The sequence below is a fragment of the Carcharhinus amblyrhynchos genome, chromosome 23 (assembly GCF_965287045.1).
Source record: "Carcharhinus amblyrhynchos chromosome 23, sCarAmb.v2.hapA, whole genome shotgun sequence".
Lineage (NCBI taxonomy): Eukaryota > Metazoa > Chordata > Chondrichthyes > Carcharhiniformes > Carcharhinidae > Carcharhinus > Carcharhinus amblyrhynchos.
Window position 1 is genome coordinate 2,987,369 of NC_137346.1, and position 19,850 is coordinate 3,007,218.

Below are 19,850 nucleotides of genomic sequence, written 5' to 3' on the forward strand. Positions count from 1 at the left end.
GGTGAAGGGATTGAAGATGGTTGGCCTAAGACACTGTTTTGAGGAATTCTGTAAGAAGTCTCACAACACCAGGTTAAAGTCCAACAGGTTTATTTGGGAGCAAACGCCACTAGCCACTGAGACACTCTCTGATGCCACTGAGGAACTCTCACAGTGATGTCCTGGAGCTGAGATTACGGGAATCATATTTTGTTTTGTAATTCTTATGTGGTGTCTTGCAATGCTTTATTACTTTAAAGGCACTGTATAAATATGTTGTTTTTGTCCTTTGAAGGCAAAGGAGTTATTCCAAATTGTTTAATGGGAAATATTTTTCCTTTTGGTGGGCTGCATGGAAGTATATAATGTATGTGTGCGTCTACCCATGCTAGTTTGCAAACTGCTTTGATGAGTTAGTATCTGTGTGTACATTCAGGCCTCCACACTCCTTTCATGGCAGTAGCTGGCGCTATTTTCCCAGTGTGGCGGGACACAGTGGCCTTCGCCTCTCTTTGTGTCTGCGCTCCGATGAACCGCTGCACCCGCGCGGAGCGCTCGGTCGAAGGCGCGGTGCCCGGCACTCTGTGCTTTGTGCCTTTTTTTCCTGGCGGTGAGGCGGCCTGCGTCCGTGTATCCGTCCGAGCGGCCCCCGCCAGTGCGCATGCGCGTACCCTATCCGCAGACTGGCAATCGGAGGGGAGGCAAAAGAGTGCGCGAACCGCATCACCCCCGGAGCTCAGAGTGGGAGGAGGCGCAAGCGCTCGGGCAGCCGCGCCCGGGACTATCCCCTGCCGCTCCGCCATTTTGGCAGCTGCTCGGTGGCGGGTGCGGGCTTGGTGTGTCAGCGGCTCGGCTGCTTCCTCAGGACGGCGCTCGCTGCCTCGGTGTCTGCCTCTCCTCCATCACCTCTCTCCCACCTCCTCAGCCAGCAGAAAGAAAGGAAAAGCACTCGCGGTTAAAAAAAGGCGCCACATCCTCCTCCCTCCCCCCCCGAAAAACAAAACCACCAACAAACCCCCCCCCCCTCCCGCACCGTCCATCGAGCGCCTCAGCTTCCCCCGCCCGCCAGCCCGCCCGCCCGCCCGCCGGAGAACATGGAGGACCGCGAGGACCTCGTCTACCAAGCCAAGCTGGCCGAGCAGGCTGAGCGCTATGACGGTGAGTGATGTTATGAGGGGGCCTGGGGGATATTTGGGGTATTTTTTAATGGGGGTGAGGGGGGGTTAATCTGCCCATCCCCCTCTCTCTCTCTTTCCCGGCCGCCGGCTTCACAAAATGGCGCCGGGCGGCCGCTGGGTGCCCGCGCTCTCCCCTCCCCCAGCCCCGGTCCTCTCCCCATTGCCCCACAAACACCCCCACCCCCGGCACACACTCCCCTTTCCCCCCCTTAACACCCCTACACCGGCTCTAAGCGAGGGAGGGGGGCTCTCCTCTAGACACACTCAGCAAGATCCGAGCCGCCTCTTTATTCACACCGACCCCTCCCTTTTACATCATGGAGAGGAAGATCTCCCTCTTCGATTCCTCATTCCCATTTTCTCTTTCTCCCATTTCTCTCGGCGTTTTCTATGGCCCGTTGAAAAATCTGAAGTTCTGTCTTCCACCATCACCACTTTGCAGAAAGCTATTGGATTGACCCCCTGGTTGCAAGGGGAGAATTTGGATTTAGAGTTAATGGGAGCGGGGCTATTTCTTCCCCCTCTCGCACAGTTTTAAAACTGTTAATAGGGGCCCACCACCTTGTGAATAGGTAATTCCTCTAATTTGTATTCTTCATAAAATAACATTACTAATTGGAAATCTAAGAATTGGGATATATCAATCTTGTCATTCTAATTTAATCCCTTTTTGGATATTTGTACTGTGGGGTTGAGGGTAATTTTTCTTTCTATCTTTCATCCTACTGAGGCGGAAGTTGCAGGTCACTCTTAGCGCACACATGCTGAGAAATAAGATAAGGTTGGAGGCCAGGAATTTCTCCTCAATCCCAGCTTTCTCATTGTAAAGGTCTTTTTCCTGGTCTCCTTTGGCTCATCCTGTGTCAGATGGATTTTGTATCTGATGAAGGTTTTGCGATCTGTCTGCTTTTCTTTGATTCCTAACTTAAGGGTTGTTTTGGGGTTTTGCAGTTGTAATCCTGGATGTGTATCTCTGCGGGGTAGAGCGATAAAATTCATTCCTTTAACATGAAGCCAAACTCGATTCTTCAGTATCTCACCCCACCCAAACACACTCCTGTTTATCTGAATTATATCTGATCAATCCTGCTAATAATTGAGGGAAAAAAACACATTCCCTGTCAGACATTAAAAAAATCAGTTCCCTGAAGCTAAACTGTCCAGTTACTAATTAATATTAATTGTTATACATCTAGCAGTGTCATGCTACTGTTGCAGTACATTTATTTGTCTCTGGTAAATTACCAATTTTTTTTGAGGGGGGGTGCTGTTCCTCTTGCAGTTATCAGGTTTTTGTACATTACTGTGATTTGCTGCACTTAACAATGTGACATGTTTTCTACTGTTATTGCAGTAATTGTTTGGTATATTGTAATGCCAAAATAGGCTGTGACAGAGATTACAGTTTTTAATTGCAATTCTCTTTTGAGTGAAACTCCCTCAGTGCTGGCCTACAGTTAGATATTGAAACCTCTTAAATTGTCAGTGGTGGGGCTGATTTTAAATATTCAGAATTAATTCTAGGGATTTCCATTGTTTTCTCAAATTTTAACTCTGGTTTCACCAAAATGATTCTTTGCGTATGTTTAGTTTCTTAGTTGTGCATTGCTGGTAGAAATGCACTGTAATCTTTGTCATTGTTGATATTCTGCTACATGGGTGGCACATGCAGTGCAGATGCATCTACCAAGCAAGGCCACTGTTCCCAGACAGGTACAATGACCAGGAAATGGAAACAATTTAAGATTCTTCGAAAATATGCCATCTGAAGGAATGAAAGTACCTGAACAATTAAGACTTTTCCATCTTGGTGTATTATAGTGACCAGACTAATAACATTGCAGTTCTTCGGACATGATCTGAGTGTTCAGTGGCTAAAGGAAATCTTAATCTATACATTTGGTTTAAATGGGATGTTTTATAGAAAGAACACTTACAAAAGTAAGTCCAGGCCTCGCCCTCCTGTGTCAAGATGGCATGCTGTTTCTAAAACTCTGCCCTATTAACAGTTGCCACAGATGTAGGTTGAATAATCTGTTTGAAATGATGGAGGGAACTAGAACAATTGTGTGGTCAACCCATTTTTGCAACAAATAAAACTGATTTGTAAACAAGTCTTCCATGTGTTTTTTTTTCTCTAGTAACAATAAAGCTGTCACTAGGGCATTGCTGTCATTCTTTGTTTTAATGTTGGAAAAATTCAATGGCTTGGTATTGAAAAGAAATACAGTATGACATTTTCATGCAGATCAGGAAAATTCAGTATTTGATCTGTGATTAGCCCGGTTGTTAATTGTTCCATCAACTAATTTGTTATTTCAACCAATACTCCATTGTACAGGGAGAACATGGAGTGGAAGGATAAATTGTTTGTAAGGGAAGAATTTCTTGGTAATTCTGATTTTTGGGTCAACCAGTATAGATCTTCCTAATCTATATGGACTTTAATTTATAATTTCTGCAGTTTCGATCATATTTGCTTATTCCTTTTCTTCAGATTATGCTCCGTGCCCTTTACCTGTCCAACTCTCACCTAAGCCATTTTGAAAGTGTGACTGTTGATTGGAGTTGGCAGGTTGTGACGACTTGACAGGTTAAAAGATGCCACTAGCTTTGTGACTAAGATATCCTTGACTGCTGCCCACCAGTTATGTGGGAGACTTCTGCAATTTCATTCCAGCCATTGACTCACTTGGTACTCAGGAGTAAGCGTTCCTTTGAAACATTTCACTATTATGGATGGCATGGACCCTCAACTGTGGAGTTTGAATCAAGGTTTTAAAAATATTATTACAATTTTCCTCTACATTTGCATGCTGGCAGCCCAACCCTCTTCCTACATTAGTCATTTAAGTCCACATGCTGCACTTACGAGTAGAGACATGAAACAGTGATTACAATTGGGAATGCATATTGCTGCGGGGGATGACAATTGTCACACCCAACTTATGCCATAACTACGATCAGCTAATTAAATGCAGACTGGGAATTAGTGGCATTTTTGCCTGTGTAGTTAAATGAAGGGTAAATGAACTTCATATAGCGTAGTATTAGATCCTCTGCATATTATAGAACCTTACAACTAATGACTTTTTGTGGCCTCCATTAAAATAGGTAAATGCAATGGGCAGTTTGCGTGCAGAGTCCCACAGCCAGCAAATGAGTGGTCTTACATAAATGCTTAGTTGTGGTTCAAAGGGATGAATTCAGATACTGGAAAACATGGACTTCAATCATATCATGTCCCCTTGAGCAAGCTGGTGGTGCCATAATTCAGTATCTCGTGCAAATGAAGTATTTTTGACCATATCTTACCACATTGGAGCGTTTGCCAGTTCAATGTTCTCCCTGACAGAAAAATGAACAGCTGTATTAGGTAGAAGGGGTATGGACTTCTTGAATCAGAATTGTACAAATGCCCATGTAACCCATCGTGCATGGCGCCAGAGCTAAAATCTGAGTACCTGATCTAGCCATATCCACTGCAGATGCTCAGGTCTGCACCCTGTAAACTGACACCCTTCTGTCTGCTATTCTTCCAACTAAACCAAGCTGACGTTGCTTGTGTTTTATCCAATAAGCTATCAAGGAAACAAAAAGCAACAGTTTTAGCTGAAAAATAGTATACAAATGGTGAACTAATCTGTAGTAGAGATTTGTTAAGGTTTATACTTGACTAAAATTACGAAAAAACAAATCTGAGAAACTTTGCCTTCAATTTTTGCAAACTTTTTTTTACCCTTCCCCTCCAGTGTTCTTTGAACATGCTGTTGCCAACAAAATTCGTTCCCATCTTTCCGACAACTCGTGTTTGTATTTCTCCCAGTAGTTTCAGCCAAAGCATGGCTCTTGACCAAAGTTGCAAATACCAATCTGTTAGTGACAAATCTATCCCATCCTGTCTCCCTTCATCCTTCTGCAGTCTTTGATAAGGTAGACTGCATCATCATTTTCCAAAATTTCTCCATCATTGTCCTGTAGGGTGGAACTGTGCTTGTCTATTTTCATTATCTATTGAAGCGTAGCTAGAGAATCATCTGTATTGGTTCTCATCCAATGCCCACACCATTACTTCTGGGGGTGTTCTCATCTATATGCTGTCCCGTTTTCTGAAAGCAGTGGTGGTTTCACATGTACAGTAACCATACCCAGGTACAGCAGGTGATTGGAAGGCACATGGAATGTTGGCATTTATTGCAAGGGAAATGGAATATGATAATAGGTAAGTCTTACTGTAGTTGCACAGGGCATTTGTGAGACCACATCTGGAATTGTGTGTAGCTCCTGATTGGAAAATTGATACAATTGTGTTAGCAGTTTAGGGACATTTCAGTTGACTCATAACTGGAGTTACCTTATGAAGAGAAGGTTGAACAGGTTGTGTCTTTATTGGAATTTAGAAGAATGAGGTAACCATTTTGAAACGCAAGATTCTGAGGGAACTTGATACCAGGAGGATAATTCCCCTTGAGGAGATCAGAAATAAGGAACACTGTTTAAGAATATGTGGTTTCCCTTTTAGGACCAAGGTAAGAACTGTTTCTGTCCCTCCCCACCCCCCCCCCACCCCCCTCTCTCTTGAGGGCTGTCAATTTGTGGAATTCTCCTCCCAAAAGTGCAATAGAGGCCGGGTAATTGAATCCACCCCCCCCAAAAAAAACTCCAAGGAACTCTGTTCCCTGTCATTGATTCCATCCTCTCCCAGCCAGTTTTGGGGTTGAATTGCTTGATTGCAACCTTGGTCATCTTGGATCCTGAGGTGAAAGATCTAAGTCTTTATAAGCTTGCCTACTGTGATGTGTTTGGCATCCCCACCTTTTCAGCTCCTCAAAGCCCCCATCCATGCCTGCATTATCTGTAGACTTGACTATTTCAAAGCAACCTGGCCAATGCCCATATTTCCTGTAAACATCCAAAACCCTTGCCCATATCCTTATTTGAGCTGGCACAGGTGGTATTGCCTGTTTAGGGTCTGGGTTCGATCCCTGCTTTGGGTTACAATATGTGGAGTTTGCACCCCCTCCATATCTGCATGGGCTTTCTCTGGGCTCTCCGACTTCTCCGCCTCAGTCCAAAGCTGTGCTGGTTAGGTAGATTCCGGTATCCATGGTAAATGCAAGAGAGCTACTGGATAAGATAGAAGCCAGAGCAGGTGCAGAGTTGAAGGGCTGAACAGCCTCCTACACTGTAAAGATCCTATGATTAAAACCCTATTCACCTATCACCTGTGCTTGCTGATCTACATTGGTTCCTGATCAACTTCTCGATTTTAAAATTCTCATTCTTGTTTTCAAATCCTTCTGTGACCTGGCCCTTGCCTTTTTTCCTCCAGTCCAACAACCCTCCATCTCTGCCTTTCTCCCATTCTCTTCTGTTTTAATTATTGCACTGTGGGTAGCTGTGTCTTTGTCTGCTGTGGCCCCCATCTAAGGTCTGGGGTTCACCCTTTTCTAAAAAAAAGCATACCTTTTCATTTGCCCGAAAATCTCATGTGGTTGTCAAATTTTTTGACATTTGTGAAAACCTTGGAACTTCTTACAGATTTAGTATAGTGATGTTAAATGGCTAAGTGACAGTTCTCCATTGCCACTGCTGTTTTAGTGTGTATGCAGACTATGGTATCTGTAATGCTGTACCTTGCTAAGATTCCAAATCATCAAGTTTGGGCCACTTTGATCCTTAATCACCAATTTCTGTACCCTGCCAGTGCTTAGTTTAATGTGAAAATCTATTCATGTCCTAGTTAAATACTTGTCACAATTCTTTAGGTTATTAAAACAAGGCAAGGAGATTAGCCCCAGAAGACTAAGACCTGGCCACTGTCTTTTAGCTAGCAAGATGATTCCGGTGAACAATGATTAGCAATCAGAAGATAAGACCAAAGTTGGTAGTACAGATTATTAAGTTTGAAAATGGATGAGGTAAATCAGAAAATTACGATTAAGCAATTCTTAAGATTTTAAATGTTTGAAGATTAAGGTAGAGGGGAGTCATAAATTTCTCTTTGGAATTCTGAGAAAGAAAGGAGTTCTCCTTGAAAGAGGAGATCAGTAATGTGACGTGAGGTGTGACAGGAATATAGTCATCAAAAGTAAGAGGTGGGAGCTGTTTAAATTGGTGAGAGGCACAAAGAAACTTTGGAGAGCTCAGAATACAGATTTTTACTGTTTCTGTAAAGGCACTGAAATTTAGCTGTTGTGATTCAGCCTTTCCAAGAATTTGAATCTGAAGAAATGCAGTCTGAAGAAGGTTGGTGAGCATGGTTATCATGGCTGAATATATGGAACAGTGAAGTTAGGTTAGTGAGGAAGAAGTGATTGAAAAGGGTGGCTTTATTTTTCTGAGGGAGAACAAGCAGTTGTATTGGCAGGTTGTGGAGTCCTGGAATCGATTGTACGAAAATGTCAATTTGGCCTATTATGCATGTACCCAGAGTTCAAAATTGCATTATCTGGCTTCATGCTTTTCACCATATATCCACTTAACTTTTATGCATTATGGGTTTTGCTTCAAACACAGTTTGGGCATGCAATAACCTAAAATTTAAAATAAAAAAACTGACCTTTCTCTGCTGTCCTGATAAGTTTTATGTTTCTGACCTTATCAAAACTCCATAATTCTTGGTACTAACCTTTGCTTAAATCTGCTGTTTCGTTTTCTACTTGAATTCTCATGTCTTGTACACCATCATTCCAAGTATTGTACTGAATCTCTTGCACTCCGTGGAATAATCCTTCCTAAAAGTATAACACCAAAAACTGGATGCTATTCTAACTGATGATTAGTATAAGATTAATATGCTGTTTTTTGCCATGGACTGCTATTTATAGAAGACAGGATTCTAGTATTAAACTTCCATTTATCACTATCAACTTCTATTCATCAACATCTGTCACCCTTAAAAATGAGTATCTTAAGCCAACTAATGTATATGTGCAATTCCTCATTCTTCCAAAATGTATTACTTCACCATTCTACTCCCCCCTTCACTTGGCATTTTTTTCCCAATATTAAATGTCCTCCCAAAGTTAGTTACATGGATTTCTAGATGAGATGTGGCTGATATACTAAAAAGGGAGAAAGAGGACTTTTTTGTGTAATGGGCAAGAAAGCCAGGAGAGATTGTTCTTCCTTGGGCTATAGTTCAGAATCTGTAAGCGATCACCTACAGAAGTTGGATAGGATGCGCACTATTTTTACATTAACTAAAGATGAGGTTTACTAACGGAGTAAAGTGAAATGTGATTATAAATTGATTTAGGTGAGTTTCACCTTGTGATGACTTTGGTATGGCATCAGAATGATTGCAGTAGATATACCTATGAAATGTGCAAGTATCCTATCCAGAGTGATCTTTTTTTCATTGTCTAAGGCACTGAGTCAACGGTTGTAAAAGTAAGATACTATGTTCATGTTGTAATCTAGATAGGCCACATGGCCTGTCTGTTACATCGCTGGTGTTTAAGCAACACTTTTTTGACATAATGCGTGCTTTTATTGGAAGTTGTAACACAAGCATCAGTTTAAGAGCCCCTAAACATCATCTTAGTGAGCACATGGTGCAGAAAAATGATTTTCACCTGATGGGTCAATATTACAGAGGCAAGCCTTTGATGGTTTAACTGGCTGCCTGTCTATGGTCAACTGATACTGTTTATTGGCTGCATTATAGTAGTGCAGGAGGCCAGTTGACCCATCAAGTCTGCACCAATTGCAATCCTACCCAGGCCCTTTGCACATAATCCCATGCTTTTACTAGTCCCCCTGACATTAAAGGGCAATTTAGCATGCCAAACCATCTAACCTGCATGTCTTTGGCCTGTGGGAGAAAACCCATGCAGGCATGGGGAGAATGTGCAAACTCCACACAGTCACCCAAGCCAGAAATCGAACCTGGGTCCCTGGTGCCGTGAGGCAGCAGTGCTAACCATCTTTGCAGCTAACTTTTGTACATTTTTTAGAAATTGCCTTTTTTTGTATCCGCATCTACTAAAAGATAGCCATTACACAGTTGCCGTTCTAATGGTCTCTACTAACACTAGGGGCTTGGGAAGCTTTCTGATGGTTGAATGAATCTTTCTGTGTGCCCTTTCCATCAGAAAATGTTGAGTTATGTATCCTGGCTACATTTCTTTCACTGCTCCACAATCCCCCCTCTCCTAATGAAAGCAGGGTAAATTATAATGTTCCTTTTCCCAGAAATTGATTGAACAAAGCACAAATTTTGGTTTATACAGGTCTGTTGCATTCTGATTTGACTATCTGGCAAATCTCTATATAAGCTTATGAAAAAGGAAGGGTAGTTGGTTTGGAAACCATATTTGGCCTTTAGACCTTATGGAAGCTAATGATTCAGGGAGGTGAGTCTTGGGTATGACCTGTAGACCGAATTGTTAAAAAAGGACAGTGTAGTTTCTATGTCTCACTAAGTAGTGAGATTGAGATAGGAAGCCAACATTACTTGCAATTTTCAATAACTATTGCAGACGAGATAGTTGAGTATGTTTACCAATAGAAATTCTGCAAATGTTTTTATAATTCTTCCACCTAGCTTGTAGGTGGCTATTCTTGTAGTGATGGAGTAACTGTCCAAATAACAGGCAACACTGATCATGCTATAGGCAAAATGTTGGGTGCAGGGCAATGCTTTGCAAAACCCATTTTAGAATGCTATGGGGTATCAGTGCTTGAGTTTTTATATAGTTACTTTTGCCTGTAACGTTCGCATTTATCGGTGTGAGGTGATTCATTTTGGTAGGACAAACTTGAATGCGGGTTACAAGGGTAACGGCAGGAATGTGGAGGAACAGAGAGATCTTGGGGTTCATGTCCATAGATCTCTGAAGGTTGCCACTCAAGTGGATAGAGCCATGAAGAAGGCTTATAGTGTGTTAGTGTTTATTAACATGGGGTTTGAGTTTGAGCCGTGGGGTTATGCTGCAACTATACCGGACCTTGGTGAGACCATATTGTGTTCAGTTCTGGTCACCTCACTATAAGAAGGACGTGGAAGCATTGGAGAAAGTACAGAGGAGATTTACCAGGATGCTGCCTGGTTTGGAGGGTAGGCCTTATGAGGAAAGGTTGAGGGAGCTGGGGCTTTTATCTTTAGAGCTGAGGAGGATGAGAGGTGACTTAATAGAAGTTTATAAGATGATGAGGGGGATAAATAGATTGGATGTTCAGAGACTATTTTCTTGGGTGATTGTAGCTGTTACTAGGGGGAGTAACTATATAAGGTTCCTGGTGAGAGATATAGGGGGGATGTCCGAGGTAGGTTCTTCACCCAGAGCGTGGTTGGGGTGTGGAATGCACTGCCTGCTGTGATAGTGGAGTTGGACGGTTTAGGAACTTCCGAGCAGTTATTGGATAGACACGTGGAGCACACCAGAATGATAGGGAGTGGGATTGTGAGATCTTGGGTTTGGACATAACACGGCACAACATTGAGGGCCAAAGGGCCTATACTGTTCTATGTTCTTTTTTAGTCTAGGAACACAGTCACATCAACTTTTGAATCTGTAATTGTTTTTTGTTTGGAAATCAACATTACTTTAAAAGGTGTGGTATCTTATTAAATACTTTTTTTGGAGAGAATTTGGGCTGAGTTGGCATATGAACATGTGCAGTGGCAATCCTTGTTGGATCATCTCTGCTCCAGACATCATTGAAGAAAATCCCCGGAGTAGTGTTCTAGGCTCAGCTGCTTCCTCAGTGACCTGCCCTCCATCACAGGGTCAGAAGTGGAGATATTTGTTATTGATTGCAGTATATAGTACCATTCGTGACACTCATACCAAGGCAGTCTGTGTATGAATACAGCAAGACCTGGGCATCTTACAGGCCTGAATTGATAAATGACAAAGCAACATTTGTGCCAGGCAATGACCATCAGTGACCACCTCAGAGATTCAAACCATTTTCTATTGATGTTCAGTGCCATTATCATTGAATCTCACACTATCAACATCATGCAGGCCACCATCACCGACAAACTTTAACTGAACAAACTATTTAAATGTGACTACAAGATCAGGTTAGAGGCTGGGAATTCTGCAGCGAATAACTTGCTAATGCCCCAAAACCAAATCAGGATTGTGACGGACTGTTCTCCTTTTGACTAGGTAAGTGTGATCCAGCAAAACTCAAGAAGCTAGACAATTCAGGAAGCCTGCTTGAGTGGCGCTGAGTGCCACCTTAAATATTCACTCCCTCCATCAGTGGCAGCAATGTGTATCAAACTTGAGGTGTACTGCAGCAATGTGCCAAGGCTCTTTTGGCTGCACTTTTCAAATTTGCAACCTCTACCACCTAGAAGGACAAGGGAAGTAGCTGCATTGTCATTTACTGTTGCTGGATAAAAATTCCTGAACTCCCTTTAACACCACTGGGCGTACCAGTAATTCATGAAAGCAGCTTACCACACCACTTAGAGGCAATTGGGAATGGCCTTGTCAATGATGCCCACATTCCTTTGGTAGTTGTGCCACCAATAGAGTTCACATTTTTGCTCTTGTTAGAGTCAGAGGTTTACAGCATGGAAACAGGCCCTTTGGTCCAACTTGTCCATGCCACTCTCTTTTAAAACCCTTAAGCTAATCCCAATTGCTTGCATTTGGCCCATAGCCCTCTATACTCATCATACCCATGTAACTATCTAAATGCTTTTTAAAAGACAATTATACTCGCCTCTACTACTATCTCTGGCCGTTTGTTACAGACACTCACTCCCTTCTGAAAAAAATTGCCCTTCTGGACCCTTTTGTATCTCTCCTCTCAACTTAAACCTATGCCCTCTAGTTTTAGATTCCCCTATCTTTGGGAAAAAATATTGACTATCTAGTTAATCTACGTCCCTCATTATTTTATAGACCACTGCAAGATCACCCATCAGCCTTCTGTGCTCCAGAGAAAACCACTTGAAGCTTCATGCACAACAGGAGGCAAAGTTCTTTGCTAATTGGAGACGAACTGGATACAAGTTTCTTAGAAATGGTCAACTTGCTGTCATTTCTTCCATCCCAATATTAGAAATACCTTTTCCATGAGACCAGATTTGAGTATCCAGTTTTTAAAAAAAATTCTTGCCTCTTGATTGCAAATGTTTAATATTTCCACTTATGTTTTGAACATTTAGGATTAAGTCTTAAAAATTCAGCCATTAATTTTCAGTGTTGATGTATAATTATTCTTAGTATGCTTTTCTACATTGAGTTCAACAGCCGAGTTTTTTTCTTGGCCCTGAATACCCCCATTAATACTTGCTACTGTACAGCTTGTATTATAGTATATTACACATTCTAACTTTGCTGACTGGGTCAGCAATTATTGTCCATTCCTAATTGCCCTTAATTGAGTGGCTTGCTAGGCTATTTCAGGAGGCATTTGAGAGTCGGTCACATGCCTTGGATTTGGAGTTGTGTAGGCCCGGTTAAGGATAGCAGAAAAACTACCTGAAAGGACATACATGAACCAGATGGGTTTTTCTGGCAGTTGGCAATGGTTTGGTCATCACCCAACTTTTGATTCTAGATTTTTAATTAATTCAAATTTCACTATCTGCCCTGGTGTGATTCAAATCTGGGTTCCCAGAGCAAATACCTTGGGTCTCTGGATTCCTAGTCCAGTGACAATACCACTAGCCTCCTATTGTGCATGAAGCTTCAAGTGGTTTCTTTTCCTTTAGTAGTGCCTAACGATTATTCAAATTATTTGTCAGCTTGAAGATGCCCATGGCGTGGCATTAGCCAGAAGTAATAGTTGTGCTTTCAGAAAATTGCAAGGAGTCAGGTGGGTGAAGCAGGAGGAGGACAGGACATGACATTGAGTAACACAGATGAACTGAAGTGTAAGCTTTTCCGTTTTGCTGTTTTGAGCTGTGACGCTTCTGGGAATTCAAATTAATCAGCGCTCGTAGCTTCTAAACCCTTGGTAACGTGCACCAGTAGATTAATGTGGGGATGGTTGGAAGAGGCAGTGTGTTTTCAACTTGGATCCAGCAGTAGTGATCAGAGAAATAGAAGTGAGGATCTTTAGTGATTAAACTTGTTAATTTGATTAAAGGCATTTCCTTAAAATAGTAGCATGTAGTCTGAAAGTTGGCAAGTACTTGATGCTATGTTTATAAGAGGGAGTGCAAAGCCTGAAGTTCCCTTTGAAATGGTGTCATTAACATGATGCATTCAGATTTGGACTTTTAATGTAATTATCTCATTTTTGATTTTCAATGCAGAATTCAATCTGCTGCCATGCTTCCTTGTTTCAAAACCTTACAAAATATATCCTTATGTTAAATTCACACTGGCTCCTGGATACTACTGATAATTAATTATGGACTTTGTGCATTTCAGAGTATAAACTGATTTTTGGCTTCGACTAGTGACTGACTGCCTTGTATAAAGGTACTGATTATGAATATTGCAAAGACCTACCTCATGAAAAAAATGTGCACAGAGAACAATTAGACAGCTTAAGGAAATCCATTAATAGCCTAATTGAAATGGTGTTGGGCACCATGGAATTGAGCCTTTCAGTATTAACCTTCTGGCACTGAGCGTAGCTTTATTTGAAGTGAGTGGTGCACGTCACTAGAAACAGCTTTTGAATGGTAGAGGATTTTGGAGCGATGAATTATCAAGCATGGGTATATTTTGCTTTTCAGAGTTAATTATTCTTACTATAAGCTTTTCTGTGGGTCCAATATGATCCAAACCCTTGAGTGTAGATTTTTAATCCGTTTAGCATACTTGTATTTCTTTAATGTTGGTGCTTCTTGTTTTTTGCATGCATATGTCAGCTGCAAACACGACTAAAGTTTGCCTTAATACAAGCCATAAACTCTACAATTGTGTTTCCAGGAAAGAATCCATACAATGTCAAAAACCCTTGAGACCTTTTTATTCTTTGTGGTTTGGAAGGCAACTTGCAGGTCGTGGTGTACCTATGTATCTGGTGCCCTTGTCCTTCGAGGTGATGGAGCTTGAGTTTGGAAAGTGTTTTGTTCTGTGTAAATGATGCATAATGTTATGGTTTAGTTTTGTAGCCAGTTTAGTCATATAGCATAAGAGCACCATTCAAAATTCAAGATTAAAGAATTTTTCTGATTGTAACAGCTAGGGCTAACACCCCAATGTGGTTAATGTTTGTCATTTAGCAGCATAAGCATGTTTACTTGTAATTGTATGCAAACATCCTGTTGTTACACATTAACCAGCTACAGTCATTTGAAAATAGCTTAATAGCAGAAATGACACTTAAGCCAGATACTTCAAAATTGTGGATTACTTTTAATTTGCTGCCAACAACGCAATGGTGATGAATTGCTCAAAATATTTTGTTGAGGATTAATCCCACCTTTTGGGGGCCCATTTTTCCCCTGAAATACTGTAAAGACTGTGAAAGACTTAGGCTTAAGTTTGGCCATGCAAGTATATGATATGCTTGAGAAGAACATTTAACATTGGAACAAGTTATCTGTCTGCTCATGATGTACAACTTTAGTATAATACTAGTAGGCTTCCCGTTACAAGAACTAGTGGAATAATAGAAACTAAAAGCAGGAATAGACTATTTGACCCTTCGAGCCTGATATCAGGTTCAATATCCTGATTTTTTTTTTCTCTTCTCCCTGCCCCCCCCCCCCCAATCCCTTTAGCTCCAAAAGCTATATCTAATTCTTGAAATCTCACAATGTTTTGACCTCTGTTACTTTCTGTGGTAGTGAATTCCACGCATTCATCCCTCTTGATGAAGAAATTTCTCACCTCAGTTCTAAAAGGTTTACCCCTTCTCTTCAAACTATGACCCCTAGTTCTAGACTCCCCTATCATCTGGAACATTTTCTGAATCTACCCTGTCTAACCCTATTAGAATTTTATAAATTTCTACTCTTCTAAACTCCAAATATAATCCTAACCAATTTAGTCTCTCCTCATTATTGGCAAACCTCCATAGATGTTTGTCTTCAAGCAGGCTGTGTGCTGACTAGATATCTGAATGAGTGAAAAGAGTTAACATTTAATGGAAATGAAGAATTAGGACAGTGAAATCCCAGACAAAAATACACTCATAAAACAGCTAAGAATTGTATAGTAAAACCCAGCAGCTGGTAATGATTAAATCTTGATCTCATTGAAGGCTGAGAAGCAAAATGGCAGACTTTCTGTAACACCTATTAATTTATGACTTGATATATTAAAATTGTTCTCCATTTTGAGCTGCATGAATCTGTTAATCCATTATTTGTTTAAATATACAATCTTCCTATGATTTTTGGTTGGAGTATTAACCCAGATACTTATGAATGTTTCATGGTGGAAATAAAAAGCAACATACAATGCAAAATAGTCAGTTCTTTGTCTTTGGGTCCAAATCCTGGATTTTGTTACTGAATACTTCCACGGGAGCGCTTGCATGTGGATTGCAGTGGCTCCAGGAAAACTGAGTACCACCAACTTTAAGGCAGTTAGGGATAGCGATAAAAGAATGCCCATTTAGTCAGAGGTTTACATCATGGTAGCAGGCCCTTTGGCCACCTTGTCCATGCTGCCCAGTTTTCACCATGAAGCTAGTCCCAATTGTCCGCATTTGGTCCATATCCCTTTGTATCCATCTTACCTATGTAACTGTCTAAATGCTTTTTAAAAGACAACCTTGTACCCGCTCCTACTACCTCTGGCAACTTGTTCCAGGCAACCAGCATCTTCTGAGTGAAACACATTGCCCCCCTGGACACTTTTGTATTTCTCCACTCCTGCCATAAACCTATGCCCTCTAGAATTAGCCTCCCCTACGTTTGGGGAAAGATGTTGTCTATCAAGCTGAACTGTGCCCCTCATTTTATAGACCTCTAGACTCAGCTCAAATCCTCCTATGCTCCAGGGAGAAAAGTCGTAGACTATCCAGCTTTTCCTTACAACTCAATCCATCAAGTCCTGGTAGCATCCTAGTAATTCTAATTTAATATTATTTCTATAATAATGTGACCAGAACTGTACGCAGTATTCCAAGTGTGGCTGTACCAATGTCTTGCACAACTTCAACAAGATGTCCCAACTTCTGTATTCAATGTTCTGACCGATGAAACCAAGCATGCTGAATGCCACCTTCACCATCCTGTTCACCTATGATTCTGCTTTCAAGGAGCTGTAAACCTGCACAGATCTTTGTTCTGTTACTCTCCCCATTGCCCTACCATTAACTGAGGTCCTGCCCCAATTCGATCTACAAAAATGCATTACCTCACATTTCTCTAAATTAAACTTCATCTGCCATTCATCAGCCCACTGGCTCAATTGATCAAGATCCTGTTGCAATCTGAGATAACCATCTTCACTGTTTACTATGTCACCAATCTTGGTGTCATCTGCAAACTTATTAATCATGCCTCCTAAATTCTCATCCACATCATTAGTATAAATGACATAACAGTGGACCCAGCACTGATCCCTGAAGTAGACTGCTGGGACCAACCATCAGTCTACAACCATCCTGTCTTCTGTCATCAGGCCAATTTTGTATCTAATTGGTCATCTTATCCTGGATCCCGTGAGATTTAACCTTGTGTGACAATCTACCATGTGGTGCTTTGTCAAAGACCTTGTTAAATGTCGACTTCCTTGCTCTCTTGCCTTGCTTTCTCAGACCATCTGTCCTGTCATATTTTGTGCACTCTTTTATTTCTCTTGGCTTTACTCAGAGTTCTGTCTCTGTACTCTGCACTGTGGCCCTTCTTGATTTTCATCCCAAAAATGATATCCCAACAGAGTTTTTAAATCTACCAGTAGAAGAACCCAGTTAATGTTTTGACTGTATATCCAGCCAGTTGTCATTCTTGACGTTTTGCGGAGGTAGTGTTCATTCAAAAACTTTGAAACTCATCTCATATTCCCTCTATCATCCCCAAAGATCAGTCATCACAAAAGCCATTTTGGAATTATTGATGGGCCAATACACCAAATATATCGAGTCAAAAATAATTGTACTTAATTATGTAGCCATTGGTCACAGCCTGTGTATCTGTTGCATATACTTTTAAGCATCAGGGAAGCATTAGAAATGCAACTTTGTCTCCCAAGAACGTGCACTGTACCCATTCAGTAGTACTTTTATGACTGGTGTTTACTGAAAGGGAGGTGGTAATTTGAAAGTTCATTTGAGGTAGGGGACGAGGATGAAATTGTTTCTAATTTCACGTTGTGAAGTATCCCACTTGATATTTTTGTGTTTTCAATGAAGGTGGTGGTTATTGCTGGGAAGCAGTTACATGCTTGCCATCAGCCCTCTGTTAACTCATCCCTGTAGCCACTCGAGTTTAAAATAATTCAGACTGCTCAATTGTATAGAGCATCACAGTTGAACCTGATATTAGCAAGGTACGTTTGTGCAAATATGACTGGATGGCAATTGGGGGCAGGCCATACCTTCAAGGAATCAAGTCTTTTTTTGTGGTCCCCTCCATATTGCCTCGGGATCAGCTGACTCAGTACAGTCTATAAATTGAAAATTAAACTAATTCATGAGGCATAAAACTACATGTTATCAGATGGACTACTAACCTTGCTTTGAGTTGTGCTTGGTCTTGCTGAATTTTTAGGGCAGTGCATTATTTCAAAGTGTTCCTGCTGCTGAAAATTGCTCTTTTATTTTATTCATTCTTAGCTGCTATTGAACAGGTAATAGTTCTATTGAATTTTATTGTTCTCAACCAAAAGATCTTTGGTACTGGGGCTCGAGGGTTATTTTAGTGAGGAAATATGTATGTATTTGCTGTAATGCGCAAGGACTTCTGTAAATTATTCCTTATTTGCTTTTACCTCCACTTAATCAGATTGAGCTGAATGAGCCATCACTGCCTTTAGTTTTCCTGTCAGTTCAATCTCATTTGTTTTATACATGCATCATTCTTTTGATTTGTATACAGAAGCTAATCATTGTTGGATTTATCTGTTGAGTAGTCTGTCAGAATTATTCTGCAACCCTTTCTGCATTCTCTAACTCTCCATTGTATTCTTTACCAACTTGTACTTAGTTTTGGTTGTCATTAATGTAGACATGGTGACTTCTCCATTTTTACATTTTGGAGATAGTTTTACTACTCACTGATAATCCTTTGCATGCAGTTTATTTAGACTGAAAAGACTCATTTCGTGCCCATTAATTGCTGGGAATCGCGTTTGGATAGCTGAAGCCTCTAGGATGGAATACATTGAACAAAAGTGCAGATTTGGCTACAATGAGTTGTAACCAGTTACTGCAGAATTTCACTTTTATGGGTTAAATTCATTTTGCTACACGAGTAAATAGAAAACACAAATTTAACTTCATCTGTACAGGCAGTCCTGGGACTTGCAACACAATTGATTCCTGTAAACTAGGTTGTAAATTGAAGAGTTGCAAGTTGGACCCATTTTTCCCTCATGTTCCTGAGCCAACGTCAGAAATCACTTGTGGGGAGGAGCTAGTAGCGTTAAATGCTGTCATCCCCTGTCAGATCTCTGCTGCAGCTGTTGATGCCTGCTCATCTTAGCACAAGTCTTAGTTAATATAGTGATATCATGAAATCATCATTCACTGTCGATTGCCTGGTTAACCTTAAACATCTAACTCAGCACATATTAAATACGATAGTTTGGGTTCTACCAGCTTCACTCAACTGACTTCATTACAGCCTTGGTTCAAACATGGATAAAAGAGCTGAACTCCAGAGATGAGTTGAGAATGATTGCCTTTGAGATCAAGATAGCATTTGATGGAGTATGGCGTCAAGGAGCCCTAGAAAAACAAGAGCAGATTGAAAGCTAAGAATCCTGTGACAAGTAACTCCCCTCATAACTCTCCAAAGCCTATACACTGTTTACAAGGCACAAGTCATGAATGTGATGGAATACTCTTCACTTGCATGGATGAGTGAAGCTTGAAACCCCATTCAGGACAAGGCAGTCCCCTTCCACAAACATTCAATTTCTCCACCACTGAACAGTGGCAGCCGTGATCTACAGCACTGAGGTGTACTTGCACCTTGGACTGCAGCAGTTCTTGATGCCGCTCTCCCTTGAGGATAATTAGGGGTGACAATAAATGCTGGCCTAGTCAGTGATGTCTGCATCCCTGAAATGAATAACAAAGTGTATGAATGAATTAAAATGGTAATGGTTGTGCCAAAAAAAATTACATAATACCCTTGTTTCCAACCTAATAAAGACAGTCTGGCTTTTCCATTCATACAGATGGGTGGTGCAGAACATCAGTGCACACATGAATGTGCTGGTGTGGCATCGTAAAGTTGAGACTGATGTAAAGTCGCATTGGAGTTTCAGCTTATAAGCGTTGTTAATTGCCAATTGTCATTACGTGATTGTTGTAAAATCGAGGACTGCCCATTTAAGTCTGAACCTTTATGTGGCATACTGAAATTCTGATTTAAATTTTAAATTTGTCTGATTAATTAAGCTTGGCCCCACTGTAACAATCTTCTGCAGAAGGCCAAATGTCATGACCCTAGTCAGCATGCTAGCTTCATGACCAGCTGATACAAGTTTCCTCAATTATGGCTTCAACTGTTGGATGACAGTGGAAATGTTTCACTATTCTGTCAGAGGCAGGCACCATCTTGTATGACCAGCTTTGATCATTTTTGCAATAAATGAGAAAATACATTCAGTCCTTAATTTGCAGAGCTAGCAAGAGACTTGA

At 41.1% G+C, this 19,850-nt stretch overlaps 1 protein-coding gene across 2 annotated transcripts in view; it reads left to right on the plus strand.

Annotated features, from left to right (window-relative positions):
• The first annotated feature begins 774 nt into the window (after window positions 1-774).
• ywhae1 (tyrosine 3-monooxygenase/tryptophan 5-monooxygenase activation protein, epsilon polypeptide 1) overlaps window positions 775-19,850 on the plus strand; it is a 40,665-nt gene continuing 21,589 nt past the window's right edge. Inside the window, exon 1 of one of the 2 annotated variants that reach the window (XM_080210832.1) lies at window positions 775-1,137. In XM_080210832.1, coding sequence (XP_080066958.1) covers window positions 1,074-1,137 — 64 coding nt within the window. In that variant the 5' untranslated portion in view covers window positions 775-1,073. The remainder of the gene's footprint in view (window positions 1,138-19,850) is intronic. The other variant, XM_080210831.1, reaches the window with a different exon arrangement.